General features: G+C 42.0%; 1 protein-coding gene across 2 annotated transcripts in view; it reads right to left on the bottom strand.

The window, feature by feature from the left end:
* Positions 1-7,003: 7,003 nt before the first annotated feature.
* SPTSSB (serine palmitoyltransferase small subunit B) overlaps positions 7,004-24,565 on the bottom strand; it is a 31,165-nt gene continuing 13,603 nt past the window's right edge. Inside the window, exon 3 of one of the 2 annotated variants that reach the window (XM_023516005.1) lies at positions 7,004-7,266. In XM_023516005.1, the coding sequence (XP_023371773.1) occupies positions 7,004-7,234 (231 nt within the window). In that variant the 5' untranslated portion in view covers positions 7,235-7,266. Of the gene's footprint in view, positions 7,267-15,496; positions 15,570-24,565 lie in introns of those variants that run through there. The other variant, XR_002774549.1, reaches the window with a different exon arrangement.

The raw sequence follows: 24,565 nt of genomic DNA on the forward strand, positions 1-24,565 counted from the left end.
GCTCCCAATGGTTACATGTTGACAGGGGCCAAGGGAAATTTTGCTGAGAAACTAGCTGATAAAAGGCAGATTAATAGAAGAAATGACATGTGAATTTATTAGCACACACATAGGGAAGAATTACGGAGTGATCCCCCTCCCCACCAAGGAGGTCCAGAAGCCGGCCTGCCCTCCTGAGGTTACAGAAAGAATGTGAGCTGGAACATGGCCCAAGCCAGATTGTCCTGGGAAATCAGGTTGCAGTGGTGAGACAGGTTTGGGGAGGGGAGAAGAGGAGGCCTGGATGGCAGAGATGGTCTTGTTATGAAGGTCCCCAAGACAATAGGTGGAAAAAGTGTGTTTCAGACCTAAGTTAGTGGTGTCAGACTTTCAGTTTTTCCTGGATCTAGACAAGAGCCGGGTCTCAGACAAAGCCTGGCTGGGTCACTGCTGACTCTACAGACCCAAATCTCCCCCCAGGAGAGCAGCTTGACAGGACTACTTCTGTTTGCTGGCTCCCTGAATAACTAAAGAAGTTTATTTGGGGGAGAAATATTCTGGCTTCCTTCGCAGGGAAAGGCAGGAGCCCTCCGTGGGGCTGCATATAGGAGTAGGCAGGACTAGAGGTGAGAGGTACAAGGAGGGTGAAAGGACAGAGGGGCTGGGAGGAAGGAGGGGTGCGGAGGCTGCCCAAGTACAAGCTGAGTCCCTTGGGGAGGCCTCTCCCACAAAGCCACCATCCTCGGAATTTGCTAGATCTTCTCTCCTCAATCTCAAATTAAGGCCTGGTGATGGCTGTCTGGGATTTCACTGTTTATCTCCTTGTTTTCTTTATGACACTTTACCTTTTCTCACCAATCAAGATTTAGCTAGAGCTTCAAATTCCACAGGATTTCAGAGAAGGGTCAGGCTCCTATCCATAACCAGGAAGCACTGCAGAAGCTAATGTGATGGAAATCATTAGAATTTCACAGAATACAGATCTTTTAAATTGGAAGACCCCCGGAGCAGTGGTTCTCAACCTGTGGGTCCCAACCCCTTTGTAACAGTGAAAATACATCAGGCATTAGGAAGGTTGAGAACCACTGCGAAAGACTTAACTTCAGATGGGGTATTGAGTCTCCAGATGGAGTGGGGTGGGGATGGGGCGAGGCAGAGGGAACCCTAAAAGCCAGCTGTAGAGGGAGGGGAGACGCAGACCTCTGGGAGGATGGAGGATCAGCTGCCTGGTTAGTCAGACGATTTATTTTAACCTTGGGCAAAAGTGAATTATTTCAACAAAAGAAACTGAAGCATTAATATGAATGAGGATGTTAAACTTTTAGATACGCTCCTGTTAGGAAGAGTGCGTGAGATCAAAGAAATTGAGTAACTGGATACGGAGAAGCTTTGTCATTTACCTGTGTTAGAATTCACCGGAGGCCACTGTTTTGGCCTAAGCTCCAACAGACCCGATCAGATTGGAATGGAGTTATTTTTGTGCTTCTTGCCATGTAATCAAACTGAATTTTGAAATGGGCTAGTTTTCCCAAGAAAAAGAGATTCACAACAACCAATCAAAGGGTCTGGTTTACCGGAGCTGTCATGATAAGAAGTCCTCTGTGTCACAGCTCTTCAAGGAGCGTAACTTTGAAATGACCAGGTCACTGTTCGCCCCTGTTTTTGCTTTCTTCAGCCCTTCTCTGCCTGTGAAGCCCACCTCTTCCGCTCAGCATGTTGGAACAACCGTCCTATTTTATAAAATGCGATGTTGCTTGATTCTGGAATTGCTAATACAAGCCAATTTGATCTTTAAACTAAATCTGTTGTAATTTCATGTTTTGACACAAACAAGGCCTTCCTTAGAAAACAAAAGGAAATGTTTCTTCCCCTTTCCTTCCCTGTTCTTTCTTTCTCTCTCTTCTATCCCCTCCTCCAGCCTCCCTCCCTCCAGCTGATTCTCCCCCCTCTCTTTTCTCCCTTTCTCTGGAAATCCAAGCATTAAAATATCTCTGGAGCTCAGTGACACAGGGCTTGGACTCGTTGTTGCCTCCCCAATGTTTAAGCGTGTGTTTGTTGTTGTAAGGGAATATCTGAGGCCAGGTGACTTATAAATAAAAGAGGTTCATTTGTTGTGGGCTTTGCAAGTTGTCTAAGAGGCCTGGTGCCAGCTCTGCTTCTGGTGATGGCTTCAAGCTGCTTCCACTCACGGCAGAAGGCAAAGAAGACCACCCAGTGAGAAGGGAAGCTGGTGTGGGTGGGTGGGTGCAGGTTCCAGACTCTCTTTGACAATTGTATCTCACAGAAACTCATAGGGTGAGAATTCCCTCCTTGTTTCCACAATGGCACCAAGCTTCTCGTGAGGGATCTACCGAAAACACACCCCCGTTAGGCACCACATTCATTGGGGATCAAATTTTAACACAAGGTCTAGAGGGTTAAATATCCAAACTAGAGCACCTGACCATCAGCATGGGGATATCTAGAAAATTTCTCTGCCCTACCGTGGGTGTGGGTGTTCCCGGCAGAGGCAGGGTGGTGGGACTTCCCTCCAAAGATTCCTCCCTTCCCCTCAATCAGACATCTGGGTTACGCACTACCTCTGTTAGCACTTTCTCTCCATCAAGATGAAGAAAAATACAATAATAAAAAATGAGCCGCAATTCGAATTTTGAATTTCACAGGGAGGTGATTAGAAGTGTGAATAGTGTCCATGCAACACAGAGTCATTGCTTACAAAAGCTCGCACAAAAGCTACAGAAAAATGGGCTTTGTCGTTCTATAAAGGCAACGGTAATTTTATTAGAACTCCTTCCTCCTCTTTTCCTTATAATTTCTAAGCAAGTGACTTAAACTAAGAATTGGTTAGCTTTGCCGTCTCAGCTCCGTCGTTGCAGCCTCTGCAATGTTATTACTTTTGTTACTGTTGTCATATTAATTCAGGGGTGAATCAAAGAGAACCTAAATTCTGATATTTGTTCTCAGCCTTTTCATGCTCCAGAATTAATGTTCGAACAATTTACTCCCTAGGAGGAAACATGCTGTTGATCGTTTGGTTAGTCAGTTTTGAAGATGCAAAGTGCCCAGAGAATCACTTTCTGCTTCAGGGTAGAAAACCCAAGCCCTCTCTTCCAGTCAGGTATATAAGGACTCTCGTTGAGATAGGGTGAAGTTTTAAAAAGTGGAGTAAAAATGTATGAAATTTGTTTTCCTTCCACCTCTCAAAAAGGTTCTGGAAGGCAGCTGAGTCAGCTCTGAAAATAACTTTCCCAGAGTAAGAAGGAATTTCCTTTGAGTGGATTAGATGTTAAAAAAAAAAAAAAAAATTGTGTAGCTGATGGAATTGCCCCTTGAACCAAGGCATCAGCAAGACCTGTTGACTTTCTCACTCCAAAATGTGTGTCAGATGAGACCGTCTGCCACTCCCTGACTCTGAGGCCACCACCTTAGTCCAGCTCTGTATAAGCTGTGTTGGGTCTTCCTGCCTTGACTGATGCCCTTGTCCCTTCTGCTCTCAAACCACAGTCAGGCTCATATTTTTACAGTGTACATGACCTTACATCCCTCCCACGTCACCCCACACTCGGAGTCCTGCAATGAGAGAGGTTTGATCCTACTCTACTGCAGCTGGAAGAAACGGGTTCCCTTCCCCAAGTACCCCGCCGTCCTCAGCCACCTGTCACTGTCTCCCCACTACTCTGCTGTTTCTTTTAAAGACTTATCACAATTCGTAAATATGATAAACATTTTGCTTGGGTCTTCTTTCTTCTTTTTCATTTGTCATCTTTTCCCCCAGATTGTACGATTAATAAATTTAGGGATGTTTCGCTTTCGTTCTCTTTCATCTTTGTTTTCTAATATCAAGCCCATGGACCAGCACGTGGCAAGCTTTTTTCCCTTACTGCTTTTAAAATAACATTTTCAAACATACAGCGAAGAAAATTTTATGATGCATGCCTGAATACCTATCACCTGGTTTTTATTATATTATCTTCATTCTTATTCATCTCTCCATTCTTCTATCTATCCATCGATACATGGATAACTTTTATTTTTGAGACAGAGTCTCACTATGTTGCCCTGGGTAGAGTGCTGTGGCATCACAGCTCACGGCAACCTCAAACTCTTGGGCTTAAGCGATTCTCCTGCCTCAGCCTCCCATGTAGCTGGGACTACAGGTCCCTATCACAACGCCCGGCTATTTTGGTTGTAGTTGTCATTGTTGTTTGGCAGGCTGGGTTTGAACCCACCAGCTTCAGTGTATGTGGCTGGTGCCCTAGCCGCTGAGCTACAGGCGCCAAGCCAGATACACCGATAACTTTGATTAAATCTGTTGAATGAATGAAAGGGTTCTACTTCTTTAGTCCATAGCCTGAAGCTATCTATTGTGAGGTTGGCCTAAATATGGACACTGACCTTCCTAGAGTTTGTGTGGACACAGAGTCTGGGGAACCGAGTAACATACTCCCAGGTATCCATCTGCTAAGCCCTGTCCCGGGCACAGGACTAGGTAGTGGGGATTCCAAAATAAAGAAGAATCTTCTTTATCACCAGCAAATATTGGTTAGTGTTACAATGACGTTAAAACTGATTGATTTCTTGCTATCTTCTATTTTTGTTGTACAAGAAGGCGAATGCAATTGTGGACTTGGCCAACTCCAGGGAAAGAACATTTTTATAATTCCTAGTTCAGTGAGGGACAAACTCAAGCCCACTGGAACCATGGAACCTTTGGCTTTTCTTGTTTTTAAAGTTCTGTACACACCATTGACATATCCAAGCAATAGTAGCAAAAGAAAAACACAAACAGTGTTTCTAACCGAGGTTAACTGTGGCCAAGATAAAAGCATCTCTGCCAAGATGACCAACAGAGCACCCAGGCAGAGAGAGCTTACTCTTCTCCCCCTTTGCAACGGATACGGTTTCCCCCTAAACTATGCTTGATGATGTTTTTTGGACCCTGTGTATATTATTTGGATTGCTCAGAGGCAACATCTTTGAAGTGACATCCTGGGGCCGTGCTGTGCAATAATCCTTTATTAAGCTTTGCGGTGTCTATTCATGTTTACTTTCACTGTCTTATTTTTAGAAGGAGGATTTTGAGAAGGTCAATTCAGTGATTGAATTCCAAGAGCACTTAGCAGGGGTCCATGTGTATAAGGGTGTTGAATCATCGTGAACTGGGAATGCATCCAAGTTCATGCTTAACGGAGAATCCTTTGTTAAATATTTAAAAGCGAAAGCAATTTTTCAAAATAGGCATGTGGGCCTGGAAAGCATAGAAATGGGGGAACACAGCATTTCAGGTCCCACAGCAAACGTAGCAGCTGGGACCTGGGCTTACTGTCCCTCCAAACTCGACTGTCTCTCTCCTTATGCCTTTGCCCCTTTTGTGTGATGGGGTTCTGCTTTCTAGCATGTTGACAACGCCCAACTCATCAGCTTTCACAGGATCTTGTTGTCTCTCCTGTGCTTTCATGGCCAAATATTTTCAAGACCTGGTGTTGTCTAGACCTGAATTGACATCGTTGCTATCTTGTAGTAGCTAACTGACCTTGAACAAGAAATGTAAGTCTTCCAAGTTCCAGGCTCTTTGCCTATAGGTGGAGACTTTACTACCTGCTTCAGCCTGTGCATGTGTCTAGCGTGGAGAAGTCCCCTGATAAATGTCAATTTTACCCTCCTATTTTTAGATCAGTTGCCACATTGGATTGGCAAGAAATGACAAATTGGGGGATAAATATGACATCCCACCTAGATATTTCACACGATATGAGAAAAAGGTAAATCTGGAAGTGGATATTTTACTTATAAAATTAAACTTAATTTTATTTTGCAAAAATCAACAAATACATGTCCAGATCTGATTTATCTTCAAAACATATGCTTGTTTGTTTTATTAACAAAGGTGCAAGTGAATTTGGCATGCCAAACATCTCTCCAGCTCTCCCTGGAATTTTTTTTTTTTTTCCATAACACAAACAAGGGTGCAAATATTGCCCAAAACCTATTTACATGTTTACCCTCCTGAATCACAAGCATTAATATTTACCGGGAAGAAAGCAAAACCGCAAGGCTTGGTCTTTGGCATTCACATTGGATTCAGCAGTATAATTAAAAACTTAACTTTTTTTTTTTTGAAGGAACGTTAAATCTTGTTTCTGCTTTGCAAAGGAGCCACTATATTACAGCATTTAACTGGAGCTGCTGAGATCCTGCGGGGAGAGTATTACTTCCAGCCTATTTATTAGCTTTTCTTCCTGCAGCCCAATACATGCATTTTTTTTTCTCCACTGAATGAAAACACAGGAAAAAATAAATACCAATTTCTTTCCTCTTGCCATCATGCTAGGCCAGGCACCATCACAAGTCACAACATCTGAATTTACTTTGATTATATTTTTGTTTCCCACACTTAAAGTTATTTTGTATTATAATACCTACTCCTTTATCTAAAATCAACATCGTTGATTTTAAACTGTTATACAGTCAGACTTTACCAAGGCATTTAAAACAAGTTGAGAACCCTGTGAATGAAAGGAAATAATTGCCTCCAGCCTATTCTTTTGCATTGAAAGTAAAAGAATTTTAGGTATTTGCAGTTTACTAGACAGTAAGACTTCAGATCTTGTCATACACCGTAAACCAGGAGAGGGTACCTCTGACTGAAGCCTAGGAACTAGCTATCTTTTTAAAAATAGATTCTTCACATTTTAAATATGATTCTGGTAGGTCTCCTAAGAGCTTATTTCCCCCCAAAACGGTTACATGAAATCGTCCTGATAAAAAAAAATCTAAAGCCTTAGATTCAAGTGGAGTGAATATATGTGAGGTGATGTCATTGCATGTTCCTGACGTGCAAAGAAGCGTGTACAAAAGCAATGCACGTAGCTTCTATTTCAAACTCCAGGCAGGACAGAACAGTGCACAGAGAAGAGAGGGATTTTCAGGTCACGCCGTGGAAGAAGACAGTACCCACCTAGATCAGTAAGTTTGTGAGCAACACATATCAACACACAACGCATTCCACAATATGCCAGCAAGATCAGGTAGAAACTGCACTGTGATAGCCACATATTTTTGAGAAAAATTCCCAAGCCAGCCGAATGTGGATTGGGATAAAGACATAGGCAGTGTAGACGACCATAGCAACAATGGTTAGTAAGATGGTGTTGAACATGGATCGCTCCCAGGGCTCCAGGACGGAGCAGCAGCTGATGATTTGGTATTGATAGTAGAGCCAGGAGAAGTATTCCTTCACGCGCCTGAAGTCCATGGTCGATGTCTTGAAGCTGCAGAAACTTTATCCTGTTAAAGAATGAGCAGATGAGAGAAAAAACAAAATGAGGAACCAAACACAGAATCTCCATAAAGTTTCATGATCTCGGCGTGTTAAAATCTTTCAAAGAATGTTAAAGATAATCGCGCACGTTATTCATATGAATATTAGGTAGATATAATATATAGCACGTTAATGATAGAAATTAATACTTATAGAAACTAATAATATTGTCCCTACTACTAATTAGTACTAAAATTGGCAGTAATAATATTATTAGTAACAATATTTATTTAAACATAATTGCTAGAAATAATTCCAGTAATAACAGTACCTAGAAATTGAGGCCAGCTAACACTTTCCTTGTATGCAAAGAGAGGTAAGTGTGAATTTTTCTATTTCCTACACCATGTATTCTCATAGAAGACTTAAAAAGGAGTGTTCAGGGAAGAGACAATGATGCAGGTCCCCTTCACCTAGGGCTGAGCACAGGCCCCATTTTCTGGGCCCACGCAGGCTCAGTAGCCCGATGGATCAATGTTCCATTTAAGCTGCCACTCCCATTCTGCCCCATCCTCCCATTAGGGGCAGAACGTCCTAAATAAGACCACATTTCTACACCATGGAGGTTTTAGAATTCACTTCTGCCTGTGGGCTTCTGGCATTAATGGTTGTGACGTATTTTCCACATACATTCCATCTCCCCAACCCACCTGTCTTCAGGGAAAGAGAAGTTCCTTCCTACAGAAGACTGTAGGAAACTGCATATAAACCCCTGGACAGACAGCCACATGGGCCACCCACCAGGGACCCCCTCCCCCCTGCCACCGCTGTGCCAGAGGCTTTATTCCCCTCTTTCTGTAACCTCTTATCTATAACAAAATCTGTCCTGCCACTTACTCCTAGAGGTCCACGAATTCAGACTTTGATTCCCGAGACCAAGGACCTGGCAGAGAAATTCCAACAACAATAATGTACCAAGTCCGAGGCTGCTCATCTTCAGAAGGGCCTGCTGGCAAGTTCGGCCCTTGACTATCATATCAAAACTTGGCTTTTGGGATGTTCTCTCCATTCTCTACCAGGTAAGGGTGACCCACTGTGCCTAGACTGTACAAGCAATGTACTCTATAATGAAACTTACAGTTATACATAGTATACATCTACTGTGTTCTCATCGTATTGGCCAGAGGGTGCCCATGTGACCAGCTCTGCTCTAAATGTTGGGTGCTGAGTCTCTAATGGGTCTCTCTAGGCAGAAACATGGGCACTGCACTTTTTGCTGGGAGAAAAAGGCCAAACTCGTGTGTCTACCAATGGGAGCATCAGAAGCCTGCACGTGGGTCTCTCCAGCTTCTCCCTATGTCTGTTTTCCTTATCGCATACTTTTTCACTATAATTTACCTTAGCTGCGAGGAGAAATATATGTTGGGTGTTTCCAGTGAATCACTGAACATGTGGGTCTCGGGAACTCAAAGTGTACCTTTAGGTGGTCATTTCTTTTTGTGGCCCAGAACCCATGGAAACCATGCATGCGTTTTGTTGGCTTTCAGAAAGGACCACAGTTATAATCACGTGTAAACCTTCCTGGAAAGAAGAGTAGCTGCCATTCCTTAGGAAGACTCCTGGGAAGATCTTGCAGAGGTCCACAGGCATAGTGCTGAGCATCTATGGAAATACAGGCTCATTTTGTGGCTCTTGTTACTCCTAAGAAGACGATGGCGTCAGGCAATCAAAGTCTTCTTTGACAACTGTCACTACTCCGATCACAGTTAAAATTTATGGAAGGCCATGCCTATCTTCTGACCTGAAATTGTTACCTTTTTTCTTAAATCCTCTTTTGAGTAAAAGTAAAACACTTTTGCTCTAGAAGACTGTGGCCTGCTCAGGATACAGGGAGACCCTCACTGATCCTTATATACAGGATCTCACGATGATGCCTGGCACAAAGACGGTTATCAGTAAATATTTGCTGAGTGAAGGATAAGTAATCAACCTAAAAAATAATTATAGAGCATGCATAGTCCCAATATTAAGAAGGATGGAGTTAGCTATTATTGATTTTTAACACAGGTTGGCTTTAAGAACAAGTAACCCACCTGACAAGGATCATATCCCCAGAATCCATTTTTTTTTTTTTATTTGAGATGGAGTCTCATTTTGTCACCCTTGGTAGTGTGCTGTGGCATCGCAGCTCACAGCAATCTCAAGCTCTTAGGCGTAGGCAATTCTCTTGTCTCAGCCTCTGAAATAGCTGGGACCACAGACGCCCACCACAATGCCCAGCTATTTTTTTGTTGCAGTTTGGCCAGGGTCGAGCTTGAACCCGCCACCCTTGGTATATGGGTTTGGCACCCCAGTCACTGAGCCACAGGTGCCACCCAGAATCCTTTGTTTGTTTGTTTGTTTTTTAATATGTGGTCTTGCTGTGTTGTCCAGGCTAAGTGCAGTGGCATCATCAGAGCTTAACATAGCCTTTAACTCCTGGGCTCAAGCAATTCTCCTGCCTTACCCTCCCAAGTAACTGGGACTATAGGTCCATGGCCACCATGCCCAGCTAATTTTTCTTCTTCTTATTTGTTATTATTATTATTTTAGAGATGAGGTCTTGCTATGTCACCCAGACTCATTTCCACATAAACTTAAAATGAATGGCTCATGTGTGACCAGGTTACCATTATCGTAATAATCACCAGAATAATTCAGAAAAGTAGATAAATATAAAACAGAAGCATTGTTATTGTCTTATGAAAAGAAAGGCAAATCTCCCATCTTTCCTAAAACCAGAGTAAAAACTAAATAATTGGATTTAAATGCTTGGTCCTCGTAGGTGGACTTGGACAGGAAGTTACCGCCACCGTTCTTTTTCTCTCCCAACTCTGGTTGCAGAGAAAGAAGAAAGACAATGAGGTCCAGGACTTGGGGGATGTGTGTAACAGAGAAATGTCTCTTAGTCATTCGTACCATTATAAAAAAATACCTAGGACTGAGTATTTTATAAACAATATAAACTCTTATATTATTATAAGTAAATAATTCACAGTTCTGGAGGCTGGAAACTTCAAGGTCCAGGTGCTGGCAAGTTTGGTGGCTGGTGGGGGCCCCTGCTTCTAGGGTGGCACCTTGTCTGGTGTGGCCTCATGTAGAAAAAGGAATGAAAGGGCAAAAGGGCAGATGCTTTGTGAAGCCTCTTTCACAAGGGACTTCAGTGCCTTAAAAAGAAAAGTATAGCACCTAAGGGGCTGTGAGAAATCTGGTTCAGCCTGTGCACAGCTCTCAGGAAGACATATTTGGGATAAAGTCCAAGAGATGATTATGAGTCAAACAGATAAAATGTGTAGTGAGGTGGGGAGAATGGCCGAGACAGAGGGAACCACCTGTGGAAAGGCTGGAGGTACGAAGAAGTGTGGTCAGTGGTCGAAGGGCCAGGGACTGGGGGACAAGGGACAGAGTGTGGTAAAGCTGGAGAGGTAGAGATGGCCAGAGTGAGGCCAGGAGAGGAAGGGCCAAGCTGGGAAGGCTAAGTGCTTTGTCTTCAAGCTGTGAGTCAGGGGGACTGCAGAGATTAACGGAGGAATGTGTGGTGCGCCGGAGAGAAGGCTTTAAGTTCATATAGTCACCTTGCATTCTGAAACCTTGTCAAAATGATTTTGGACACCAATCATTCCAGAAAATCTCTGCCTTTACTCTTCCCATGGGTGGGTATGATTCTTTCAGCATCAACAGTATACCAAGAACCTGTTAAAATATCCTTAAAATTCCTTTCACTTTTTCTATTGGTCATTTATAACTATCATTGACTTTTTCTCCATATATTGTCACTTTTAAAAATGTACTAATTCAACCGGGTGTGTGGGCACATCTGTAATCCTAGCTGCCAGGGAGACCGAGATGTATGGATTCCTTGAGCCTAGGATGGCAAACCCAGCCTGGGCAACATAGTGAGACCCCATCTCTAAAAAAAAAAAAAAAAAAAATGCACTAATTAATCTCCTGACCATTGGTTTCTCTTTTAAAATTAAATTTCTTGCTTGGTCACACCTAGCCCAACACCTTGATTATAGCCTGAGGGAGGTCCTGGTCCAAAGGAACCCAGGTAAGCTATGTCCAGATTCTTGAGCCATAGAAGCTTCAAGATCATCCATGTTTATTGTTATGATCTGCTAAAAGTCACCCAACCAATTAACCATTAAATCAAGGATGTAACAGTTAACAAATGCTCCAATATGCACCAAAGGAGGCCCGTGGGAAGACTTAGGTCCCAAATACCCCAAATCTGCAATGATGTGGAAGCTGGATATTTTGAATATAATTTCACAGTACTGACAACTTAGGCAGTAGAGATTTCTAAGAAATTTTTTTTTGCCAATTCTCACAATCCCAGCCCTTTACACAGCCAGCTCTGACACGTGAAAAGTGCCTTTATCATCATATCTCACTTCAGTCTCCTGAAGTCTGAGTCAGTTCAGAAAACACAGCGACTGGCCTGTGTTGCAGTGTTTTTCCCCTTATCGATGAGAGGCAATTTTAAAGATGGTCTATTAGTCATTTCTTATTGTGAAAAGGTGAGGAAAGACAGAGTTGGTTATCACTGGTAAACCATCTGCTATCATCTATTATTAGAATACGTACTATTTTTAGGTTCTAGATTTGCTCAGGTAATACATTTCTATTTCCTTGTCAGTCTTTTTTCTTATTTCCTATGAGGTGACATGCAAGATTAAAAAAAAAACCACTTTAGGCAACTGGATGAGAAATGCGGATAGGAGAATTCACTCATTCACTGAACGAGTGTATTACACAACTCCTTCTGAACAGGAAAGTCTCAGGAAGGACTCTTTCCGCTGCAGGCAGCCACAGAGTGGCCCACAAAACGAACGTGTGGTGATTCGGGAGCCAAGAATAAGCATGAAATGGGGGGAAAGACTGTAGGAAAGGGCCAAGAAGGAAGTTAGAAAAAGAGGCTGAATGTGGAGAAATAAGATAGCAGAAATGCCATAAAATTAGTTAATTATGGGCAGCACCTGTGGCTCAAGGAGTAGGGTGCCAGCCCCATATACTGGAGGTGGCGGGTTCAAACCCGGCCCTGGCCCAAAACTGCAACAACAACAAAAATAAATAAAAATAATTAATTAATTATTGGGTGGCGCCTGTGGCTCAGTGAGTAGGGCACTGGCCCCATATACCAAGGGTGGTGAGTTCAAACCTAGGTCCAGCCAAATTGCAAAAAAAATAGCTGGGCTTTGTGACGCACGCCTGTAGTCCCAGCTGTGCAGGAGGCTGAGGCATGAGAATCACCTAAGCCTAGGAGTTGGAGGTTGCTGTGAGCTGTGACACCACGGCACTCTACCAAGGGTAATAAAGTGAGACTCTGTCTCTAAAAACAATAAAAATAAAAAAAATAATTAATTATCCACAGGTATCCTAGAACTAGATGACAGCAAACAAAGTCTGAAAATTTCACAGCAAAACGTTAAATCTGTTTACTCACCACCCTGAAGACCCCATGATGCTAAGTCTCAGCAAAGCCAAACAAAGAGCTCCAAGGGTTTACTTTATTCCAGCACACCGTGACGCTCCTGTTTTTAGCTATGTGCTTTTTAAAAGACGATTTCTCACGTGCAGAAAAGGGACACAGTAGTTTTTAAAAAAACATTTCATTTTCCTCTTAACTTGATGACTTTTAAAACCATCTGAGATCTTTCAGGGAGGCTGTGTATTCCAAGGCAGCAGTGCCTAAGCAGATGGTGAAGGGGCCTGGATGTAGTTTGATTTAAACACACTGAAACTGTGTGATGCTACCTGCTTTAGACTGGATGTTTATGTCTCCCATGTTTCACATCTTGACATCCTCACCCCTAAGGTAATGGCATTAGAAGGATGGGCCTCTGGGAGGTGACCAGAGACTTGGGGTCAGTGTCCTTATAAAGGAGGCCCTCGGAAGCTCCCCTGCCTCTCCTGCTGTGTGGGGTCACAGCAAGTAGATGGCTGTGTATGAACTGGCAATGGGGCCCAGTGTCACCAGACACTGAACCGCCAGTGTCTTAATCTTGGACTTCTCAGCCTCTAAATATGTGAGAAATAAATTTCTGTTGGTGATAAGCCACCTGTCTGAGGTATTCTGTTAGAGCAGCCTGAACTAAGACAATGCCCCTGGGTGCATGGGGAGAACTATGAGCTTTCAAAGGAGTCCATCGTCCTGGTGATGGTGCTTTTCAGGAGGTCCCGGTGGAACCTAAAGCAGTAGAAATTCCTTGTAAGAATGGGGGGCATGGCCAAGGTCAGCGCTGTTACCTGTAGGAAAGAATCCTTAAGACTGAGGAAAAGCTCTCTCTGAGCCGTTCTTTTAAAAACATGATCAAGTCTCCTGCAGCACTGGTACAGTTGCACATTCAAACGTGCCTAATGCATTTGGTTTATCAGAGTTTCTCTAGCAATAATAATAAAACAAATTATAGTTTAGAAAGTGGATAATTTATAGTTTGGAAAGTGCTTCTGTTGCACTTCCAGGATGCAGAGGATGGAATATTCTAGAATAAGACCTGGGTTTCAACCCTGACTCCTTCGCTTACTCGATGTGTAACCCTGGGACTGTTACTGAATTGCACTTCTCCTCTGTTTCCTCCTCTGTAAAATGGACATAATAATCCCCACTGCTCAGGGTTGCTGTGAGAAATAGCAGAAGTTAAGTAAAGCTCAAATTGCAGAGACTTGGAGGTGTTTGGACAAGAGGGTAGACTCTCGCTGGAGAAAAATCTTTCTTCTCTTCTTCGCTGGAAATTGCACTCAAAATTGGTTTCCACGGTCCCCGTGGCAGTCATGACCATTCCCCACAAGGTTCATAATTCAGCTGCGGACTTTCCTTCAATATATCGGCACAGCAATATTTACCACCTGTATTAAGGAGGAAAAGTGAAGTCCCAGGATGCTTGTGGCTGGATGGACCAGAGAGATTTCCTAAAACAAATCACTCGTCTTACAAAAGGACCAAGCCTGTGGGGTAACATTCAATTGCTATTGAACTGGTCTGTCAAGGCAGGTTGGAGCAACTGGTCCAGGTGAGGACTATCCTGTAAAGTGGCACTGGATAAAGAAGTAGAAATTCCCAGCAGAGATTTTCCGTGGTCTTCGAAGGCTAAGCTAGCGATTGCTGCAGAGCTGTGAGTGAAGCTAATGGGGGGTCTCAGATCTATCACTTCCTTATTCAAGACTCTTCCCTATAATTCATTTTCTCATCCAGCATCTGAAGTTTTGAATGCCTATTTATTACAAATGCTACTGGGAACTGGCAAAAGCTAAAACTCTTATTAATAATATAGGTCTTAGCCTGGATGAAAGACCCACAGCAGAGCTTTGCTAAGTTGTGGCAGGAGGAGAGGGAGGATTCCTAGCACCTTGGGACCCAGAGGCAGAGAATGAATCCTAAAGGAAATCCACTGAATCAATAGTGACCCTGGGACCGTGGGACATATTAGGGATGTCCCCTAATGGAAGAAAAAGTATCCACTGTACTCAGCCCTACTATGAAACTAATTTATAGCTTTCGTAGGAAAATTATAACCCAATTTTAGCCCAAGAATATGGGGAGAGGGGAGAGAGAGGGGAGGAGAGGGGGAGGGTGGGTGGCGGGAGGGTGATGGTAGGATCACGCCTATGGTTTATCCTATAAGGGTACATGTGAATCTTTCTAAATGTAGAATATAAATGTCTTAACACAATAACTAAGAAAATGACATGAAGGCTATGTTAACCAGTTGGATAAAAGTATTTCAAATTGTATATAGCAACAGCACTCTGTACCCCATGATAGCATTAATGTACACAGATATGATTTAATAATAATAATAAAAAGACATCAAGGTTCATGAGTGAATGGGTGACTATTTCTAATTTCTGAATGGCACTGCCCTTGATCAGTGGGCGATGATTTTTCTCTCCCTAGGCCTGTGCACAGTGGGCAAGGAGACGAAGTTTCACCTTCTCTCCCAGACTGAGAGAGAGGAAGACCTGGGACTTATGACCCATGTGACTCAGGAGCAGGACTCTGTTCTGGCCTGAGTGGAGAAGAAAGTGAATAAATGTAGCAATTAAAAAACACGAGTGTTAACATGAACCCATGTGTGTGAGTCACAAAAGGAGAACACTGTCGGGGAGCTTGCAGGAAAGCCGTGGCTGGGCCTGCTCAGAAACCTTTCCGTGGTTGCGTTTTGTCCTCGGGAACGGGAGTGGTAGGAAGTTGGGCAACTGCAATCACAGATGAGCAGTAGGTGACTGGGCCTGGAGGCACCTGCCTGGGGAATATCGCAGAAGATGTGATCCCGCAGCTCTCCCCTGCCTAAAAGAAAACAGTCCAAATTATTGGCCAAATTACTGGATTTTCTCAGGAAGGCATTTTCCTTTCTGAAAAGTAGCTATCCTCCTGGGGGAAAAGAATTTAACAATTTTTGAGTTACATTTAATTCCAGAACATCAGGGTTTGAAAAGTCAGAACGACCTGCAGTGGATTTGGGGTGAACTCCTTCTCAACTCAGTCTGGAATTCCGCATCAATCCCGCAGCTTTCTTTAGGCTTTGTATTTGGAAGCTGAAAACCTGCGGAGTGATACAAATGCCCTGCTTGTTGCAGAAAGAGACGCTGTATCTGCAAGGGGCCTCTCTGTCCTCACAGTGGCTTTCTTTGGAAAGAGCTCGATATGACTTACTGAAGCACAGGCCTTCCTTAACCAAGTAATTCATTTACTTACAAAATTAAGAACATAGTGAGAGTGATTTCTTTCCAAAGAATGCAGCATGGAAGGGGGGATTAAAAAAGAGACTAACTTGGCGGCGCCTGTGGCTCAAAGGAGTAGGGTGCCAGCCCCATATGCTGGAGGTGGTGGGTTCAAGCCCAGCCCCGGCCAAAAACTGCAAAAAAAAAAAAAAAAAAAAAAAGAGAGAGAGAGAGAGACAGAGAGACTGACTCTTTCCAGTGAAGAAGACTGATCATCACTCCCGCACTCCGTTGATGAAGGTTAATGTCAACACTGCAATTAATCATGTTGATAGTAAGTGGCCACATTATCAATAACCAATAGCCACAGTCTCATCATGAGAACCCATCAGACAGATGCCAACAGTGGGGTGTCCTACAAGATACCAGAACTACACCCCCCCCAAACTCTCAAGATCATTAAAAATAGGTAAAGTGTGGGGGAAAAAATGGTCACAGCCAAGAGGAGCCTGATGAAGCAGGATGACTAATTGTGATGCGGTATCCCAGATGGAATCTTGGAACAGAAAGAGGACATTAGGTGAAAACTAAGGAAAGCTGAGTAAAGTAAGGAATTTAGCTAATAATAGCATTTCAATACAGGCTCGTTAATTTTAACAAATACATGATACTTATGTAAGCTTTTGAAAGGGGAAATGGTACAGGGTATGTGGGAACTTGCTCTACTATCTTCTTGATTTTTCTGTGAATCTAAAACTGTTCTAAATAATAGTTTATTTAAAAAATTTGAAAGAAAAAAAAAGGATCATTAGGAAACTCTTGAAAAGTCCAGAGTTAGTCCTGTTCTAAACTCTGGTGAACTTTGCTTATGGTCTTATGCTCTTCTTCCCATCTGGAAAGCTTTTCCCAATAACTCTGTACACTACCTTTGTATAAGAGATTGGCTTTTAAACATTTTAAAACACGATAGAGAGGTAAAAATATATTTGACATAGTGATCCAATGTACACTCACACATACATGTATGGGGTCCTATGCTGGAAACAACCATATTTCAAAATAATACTTTGCAGTCCACACTGACATTTTCTATTATATTGTGTTTCATAATACTTATTATAGTCTATTCTAGTCAATTCTACCCTATTCTATGCTATTCTCATCTTCCATTTAAAAACATCCCAATTGTGAACTACAGTTAATATAATGATTTCTTTTTTGGGCAGGGGGACTTGATTTTTTTTTTTTTTTATTAAATCATAGCTGTGTACATTAATGCAGTCATGGGGTACAATGTGCTGGTTTTATATATAATTTGAAATGTTTTCACCAAACTGGTTAACATAGCCTTCACCACATTTTCATAGTTATTGAGTTAAGACATTTATATTCTACATTTAGTAAATTTCACATGTACCCTTGTGAGATGCACGGTAGGTGTGGTCCCACCAATTACCCTCCTTCCATCCATCCTCCCCCCCTCCCTCTCACCTTTCACCTTCTTCTTGGGCTATAATTGGGTTATAGCTTTCATATGAAAGCTATAAATTGGTTTCATAGTAGGGCTGTGGATACTTTGGATACTTTTTCTTCCATTTTTGAGATACTTTGCTAAGAAGAATATGTTCCAGCTCCATCCATGTAAACATGTAAGAGGTAAAGTCTCCATCTTTCTTTAAGGCTAAATAATATTCCGTGGTGTACATATACCACAATTTATTAATCCATTCATGGGTCAATGGACACTTGGGCTTCTTCCATGACTTAGCAATTATGAATATGATAATTTCTTAATATGCTATTAGGAACCGCAGTTGGAGAAATCTTACTTTAAAATGCCAGCTTTCCTAAGAGGTTGGACAATTAAGTTCATGAACTCATCCTAGAAAAAGTGCTACATGCCTCATTGGTGAATATCATTACAATCACCTTTGAAGTACTTCCCTTGGCCATCTGGTGACTGTGGGGACATTTACTTTTTCTACGATGAGTTGGTGAACTTAATTGTCCTACTTCATAAATGTCTCTGTGCCGTCCAGGGTGGCAGCTACTAGTGACATGTAGAAGTTTAAACTTGTAGTGTTCAACAGCCCCATGTACCATATTGGATGCATTGACAGAATATTGTCATCATTACAGGAAATTTTGTTGGACAGAACTGACTCTCTCCCTTGCTCGCTTGAACTAGTCTACTGCGTTGCCTCCTCTTCACCTTACAGTCTTCCACACTGCTTCTAGAACTAACTGTTTAAATTAACAGATTCATTTCTCTACTTGAAAGCCTCCCAAGGCTCTCCTTCCCCTGTGAAATGAAGCCTTCCTGTAAGTTTCTGCCTGGTTTGATTTCTCTCCTTCTGCAGCTTCAGCTCTCAACTCCCCTACTAAATGCCAGTAATTCTAAAACTCCCCTGTTTTAGTTCATGCACTTTTCTTTCTTTTTTGGGACAGAGTTTCATTATGTCACTCTCAGTACAGTGCTATGCTGTCACAGCTCACAGCAACCTCAAACTCCTGGGCTCAAGTGATTCTCTTGCCTCAGCCTTCTGAGTAGGGGGGACTACAGGTGCCTTCCACAATGCCTGGCTATTTTTTGTTACAATTGTCATCATTGTTTAGCTGGCACGGGCCAGGTTCGAAACTGCCACCCTCGGGGTATGTGGTTGGCACTGTAACCACTGTGCTACGGGGCAGAGCCATATGCTCTTTTCTGTTGTAGAAATTTTCTTGTGCCCTTTCTCTCCCTGGTAAAACCCTATTTGCTTGTAAGACGTAGCGCCTATATCCTCTTAAAGGATATTTTCTTTGAAATATTCTCAGAAGATACTCTCCACATCCCTAAAGAGGAAAATACACTGCTTTTAAAAAGATGTTTGACCATTGTAACAACATTTTTAGCCATGCACAATCTATCTTCCCACAAGACTATGAGACCTTTGAATACCAGGAACGTGCAGTACCCAGCTCCTTGTCACCAGGGCCTGGCTGCTGAGCTGGTCAGTGGCTGACTGACTGAACTATAAGGCTGGAGCCACACTTGGAGTTATTTAAGCATTTCCCCAGCACGATGTGGGGCCCATAGAAGGTGCTTGTGAATTCTCATTGTCTGCTTTCAGGCAATGAGTTTCAGACAGATTGTTTTCTGCAAATTGAGTACAATCTGTCTTCTTGAAGGATGGAAGGGAGCTGGTGCTAAAATTTTTAAAAAATATATAAAAAATGCTTTTTCACTTTCTCATAATGTTAAAAGTTCATGGACTCTGTGGGGGATAAAAAAATACTTGTGAAGTGATTTTAAATCCCATTAAATTGGCTTTTACAAGTGCTTACTCTAGGTGAGTAATAATTTAGGACCGGTAGATAAAAATGTGGTTGTAATGGAAAAAATTCCAGTCTGAGAACAACTTGGCACTTGCAAACTTGAACTTTGTCTAAGCTCCTTGCCCTTCTTTCCTCCTATTTATTTATCTTACTTTGTGTCCTTGGGAAAGTTCCCAAATCGTTCTGTCACAGTTTCTCTCTCCGTGTGTAAAATGAAGATTATTGATAATTGTCTCTGAGGCCATCTCAGTGATACTGGAAGAAGTGTGGGGATGGGTTTTGGCTCTTGAGGAGTAACAGTCAAAGTCATTACAGTATCTGCTGTTTTACTTGTGGGTTGGTATAACTGTGAACCATGAGCATGATTTTATTAATTACAGATGCAAAGAGTCCTTGGGGAATATCAACAACAGAGTGGTTTGTATATTTTAGGGTAAATATTTACGTTTGCTAATTGAAGTACCTAGGACATAAAAACAAACAAATAAATCAATACGTGTATGTAACCATTACGGCAAACCACTACTTGAAGGGAACTGTAGTCTTTAAACAAAGTTTCAAACATGTCTTGGGCAGGGCCACCACATACCATTGTGTGGTCTGTGCACGGCACAGTCTTATGTGATGCTCTTGACTCAGGGGCCTGGTCACAGTCCCTATTCATGTGAGCACAATTTGATTCACAGACACAAAGACACATCACTTCTTATTGCATCAGAGGTGCGAGTGTGGTTTATGTTGGTGTGGTTAATGGCACAGCCTCACATTGTGTCTAACAATAGCCACAACAGGTTATCAGCTTCCCACTTCCCAGAGAGGTCTTCCATAGGTGACTCCAATGTTTTCTCTCCTCCATAGAAAATTCCATCCTTGCTTAACATCTGTTTCTGAATTCCCTTCCTATCTTAGAACACTCCTCCTCTTCTTTGTAACCAGTTCCTCATGGTTACAACAAAGTAAATATCAGATGCCAGACAAGAAGTGAGGCTATGGAGTCCAGCTCTTTAATGGGAACTTAAAAAACCAACATACAGCTTTATGATGAATCAAAGCCAAGGGAGAAAAATCATACAGCAATCAAGGAACTTTCTCTACATATTCACCAAATAGGTGGATGATTCTATGGACTCCCTAGATAATAAGAAACAAATTGTGAGTCCAAGCAGGCTACTGCTTTTAGGCAATTAAATTACTCTAATTAAATCTCATAATCTTGTACTTAGAAGTGAGTTACTAAAATCATATACTAAAAGGAAAAGTCTTGCCAACCTTTTAGCCAAGTTCTTGTTGGTACAGTGCTGTGTTATGCTATAGACAAGAACAGAATGTTCTGTGGCTATAGGAACCGATCTTATTGCTTCCATTTTTATTAACACTAACAAAAGCAGACTGATAGCAAACGTGTATTTCCAGTCCAATTATCAACTGATACCATTGTGCAACGTGGCATGCGCTAAGTGACTGTAATTTCAAAGCATCCTTGTTTCTTGGCATAATCTGACAGACAACAGAGGGATTTATGAATGGAGAACTTCTGGCTGGGAAAGAAAATTTAGAATTTGGCTTTAATAAAGAAATTTCATAATAGAGAGAATACTAAAGTCAGATTAGATCAACCTCAATATTGGGTGGCTATCAAAATGAAGATATAAATTTTGAAACTAAACAGTGTTAAGAAGGTTAATGCTGAGCTGATTTTATGAATAGAAAGACACATTTGTCACAGAAGGATACTGTATCTTGCTTGTTCCTGATGCCCTCTCACTTACCAACATAGAAACAGGCCACACGTGCCTTTTTGTTCCCAGCAGTACTGGAATAGAGAGTGGGGCTTCTGGGGCAAGATTTAGCTCCAATGTCATTCCTTAGGATGAGCTTTTTTACTACTATTTTGTTTAAAAGAATAAAAAGAAAACTTGCTATCCTCTACAGAAGGAAAGAGGACAGTATAGCTGTTGGCTATTTCCTACTGAAGACATTGTTGCCAAGAGCTTCTAAGTTGTTTTTAGAAGAAAAACATGAATAAAACTACAAAATTAGCAATGGCCTCAAAGTCATTACTTCTAAAAGTAATGAAATGCACACCCTTGTTTACACAAGCATTATTCATAATGGTCAAAAGGTGGAGGCATCCAAATGTCTATTGGCAAATGAATGGATAAATAAATGCGGTATTTACTTTCAATAGAATGGTATTCAGCCTTTGAAAGGAAGGAAATTCTAGCACGCGTTACAACACAGATGAACCTTCTTATTAAAGTGAAGTAAGCCAGTCACAAAAAGACAAATGCTATGTTATTTCATTTACATGAGGTCTCTAGAGTGTAAGAGTGTAATGTAAGAGTGAGCCCCACTCTCCATTCCAGTACTGCTGGGAACAAAAAGGGATATGTGGCCTGTTTCTATGTTGGTAAGTGAGAGGGCATCAGGAACAAGCAAGATACAGTATCCTCCTGTGACAAATGTGTCTTTCTATTCATAAGCTCTGCTCAGCGTTAACCTTCTTAACACTATTTAGCTTCAAAATGTAGTCAAACCAATAGAAACAGAAAATAGAATGGGGTGGGGGTGGGGGGTTGCCAGGGTCTAACTGGGGATGGAAGGAAGAGTTGGTGCTTAGTGGGTACAGAATTTCAATTGTGTAAGATGAGAAAGTTCTAGAGACTGGTTGTGCAACAATGTAAAAATACTTAGTACTACTAAACGATATACTTAAAAATAGTTAAGATGTTAAATTTTATGTAATGTACCTTTTACCATAATTAAAAGTTTTGAAACAATTTGATGAACATGCCTAAAAATTACTAAGGACCAAAAGTTTAAAATTAACTTTAAAATACTCTGAATAATATTGTTTAAGGCTGGGCATGGCGGCTTATGCCTGTAATCCCAGTATCCTGGGAGGGCGGGAGGATCCTTTGAGCTCAGGAGTTTAACATTAGCCTGATCAAGAGCCAAGCCCCATTTGTACTACAAACAAACCAACAACAACAACAACAACAAAACATTAGCTGGGCGTTGTGGGCGCCTGTAGTCCCAGCTACTTGGGAGGCGGAGGCAGGAGGATCGCTCAAACCCAAAAGTCTGAGGTTGTGGTTAGCTAGGCTGATGCCATGGTACTCTGGCCCAGGCGACAGTGTGAGACAATGTCTGTCTCTCTCTCTCTCTCTCTATCTATCTATTTATATATGTAATATGTATGTGGTATATATATAATATATATTTTTTAAGTTATAAATGTTACTGAGAGTAAATTGGAGTGTGGCATTATAATCTAGCAAAATTGCTTGGTTTACCATTCAAAGCAGAATAAACAGATAACTCCAGAAGTTTTAAAATAAGAATTGTGAGGTTCTAGTTGGGACCCCCTTCATCTTGGCTTTCCGGCTGTAGGAGGAAAACTTGGAACTTGTCAAACTCCAAAGACCCTCTGAGGGGAGAGTGACATGTTCAGGGTTATTCTTGGTATCAGTGAAGTCCTGGTAGCTTCACCTCTTCTCATACTTGTGGGAATTATAAATTTTATGAGATGCTCATCTGTTTTGGGGAAAACTGAAATAAGGAGCTGCTAAGACCCTGAGGACTCGGAGTCAGGGTGAGAGGGCTGGGGAGGATCGGACTGAACTACTTTTCTACACTCATTGTAACCCCCGTTCCTGGACGTGAGGTCCTTGGCTCCTCAGGACAATTGGCCTTTTTCTTGTCTTCCTTGGATCTTCCCAGCCATCAGCCCCACAGTTCCACTAAGGAAAACAAAAACAAATCCCCCAAAGTCCCAAACTACTTGTTTGCCATTTGTTGCCAAGGACTCTGTTTCTCTTAAGAGCTTGAAGTTTGACCTTGAAAAACAAAGCCTTTGTCTCAACCCTGTCCATCATTATTATATTTGATGAGTTTTCAGAAACTGAAGTCTTTTATCCCAGGAACAGTTTGAGGGTGTGGAAGGTGAGTTACTGCAGCCTTGATTGGTTGAAAGTACATGTGCTGAGTGCTTGTCCCCCGAGTTCTGCCAAAGGAACTCTGCTGGTGCTGGCCACTGGTCCACCAGGACCTTCTGGACTAATACTAACTGCCTGTTTTCTTTGCCCTTTGTTGGTAACAATGAACAGATGTGCTTATCAGACTCCTCTGGTTTTTATGTATTTATTGGCCCTTCCCTCCCTTCTGCTTATTCCTTTTTCTCATTACATTGTCTGGAAAGCTTCTGATGTTTTTCTCATTTTGCTGACCAGCAACATTGAACTTCATGATTTTGTGACAATAGTCATCCAGACTCCTGCCCTTTCACTGCCCTCCGCTGACCTGTTTCTGAATTTCAGTTATTACTGCTTTGAAAAAAATGAGCAGAGAGCTAGGCTGACTCTAAGGCAGTGGTTCTCAACCTTCCTGATGCCATGACCCTTTCATATAGTTCCTCATGTTGTGGTGACCTCTCAATCATAAAATTATTTTTGTTGCTACTTCATAACTATAATTTTGCTACTGTTATGAATTATAAAGTAAATATCTGATATGCAGGATGTATTTTCATTGTTACACAGGGGTCGCCAACGGGCTATGAGGACGACACAGCAGCACTGAGTGTTCTGACAGTCCCCAGATCCATTCTGGGTTCCACTGCGACCTCTTTCAGGTCAGGTGGTTTCAGGGGTGGAGCAGGGATTGGGGGGACATCAAAAAGGAAGGCAGGAGTTTATGGAATTCAGTCAAAATATGCTGCTTGTAGGAGTCTAAATTACTCCAAGTAGATTTCATAAACTTGGCTTAGAAGTGAGTTACCAAAATGATATACTAAAAGAAAAATAAAAGCCTCATTGACATTGTAGCCAAGTGGACTTCTGGTTCTCCTGGGGAGAGCAATGTGGACCTGTAACTGCTGGTTTCATTCTCCTTCACCTGCTCCCAGGCGCACGGCTACCCACAGGCTTCTGGTGCAAAGGGGATGAATGCTCCTCTGCAATTTTGTTCTTCTTTTAAATAGGTAACAATTATTTGTTTCCTAAGAACTCTGCTTACTCTCAGAAGAATGTGGAAAAGGCTGATGGTATACTTAAAAAATATTTTCAACCAACAGCTTTGGTAACCACAGGGTAAGATGAAATATTCTATATTCTTTCTTTTGAATAAAGATAGTCCTGTTGGGAAGAAATGCCGCAGGAATCTCCCAAGACATAAAAATATGTGGATTAAGATCTTGAAGTAGGCTGGAGGTAGCATTCCAAAAGATTTGTCCGTCTCTTGGAACTAGTGACTATGACCTTATTTGGAATAAAGGTCTTTGTAGATGAAACAAAGTGAAGATTT

This window comes from Otolemur garnettii, unplaced genomic scaffold (assembly GCF_000181295.1).
Source record: "Otolemur garnettii isolate 467f Iridium unplaced genomic scaffold, OtoGar3 scaffold00084, whole genome shotgun sequence".
Taxonomy (NCBI): domain Eukaryota; kingdom Metazoa; phylum Chordata; class Mammalia; order Primates; family Galagidae; genus Otolemur; species Otolemur garnettii.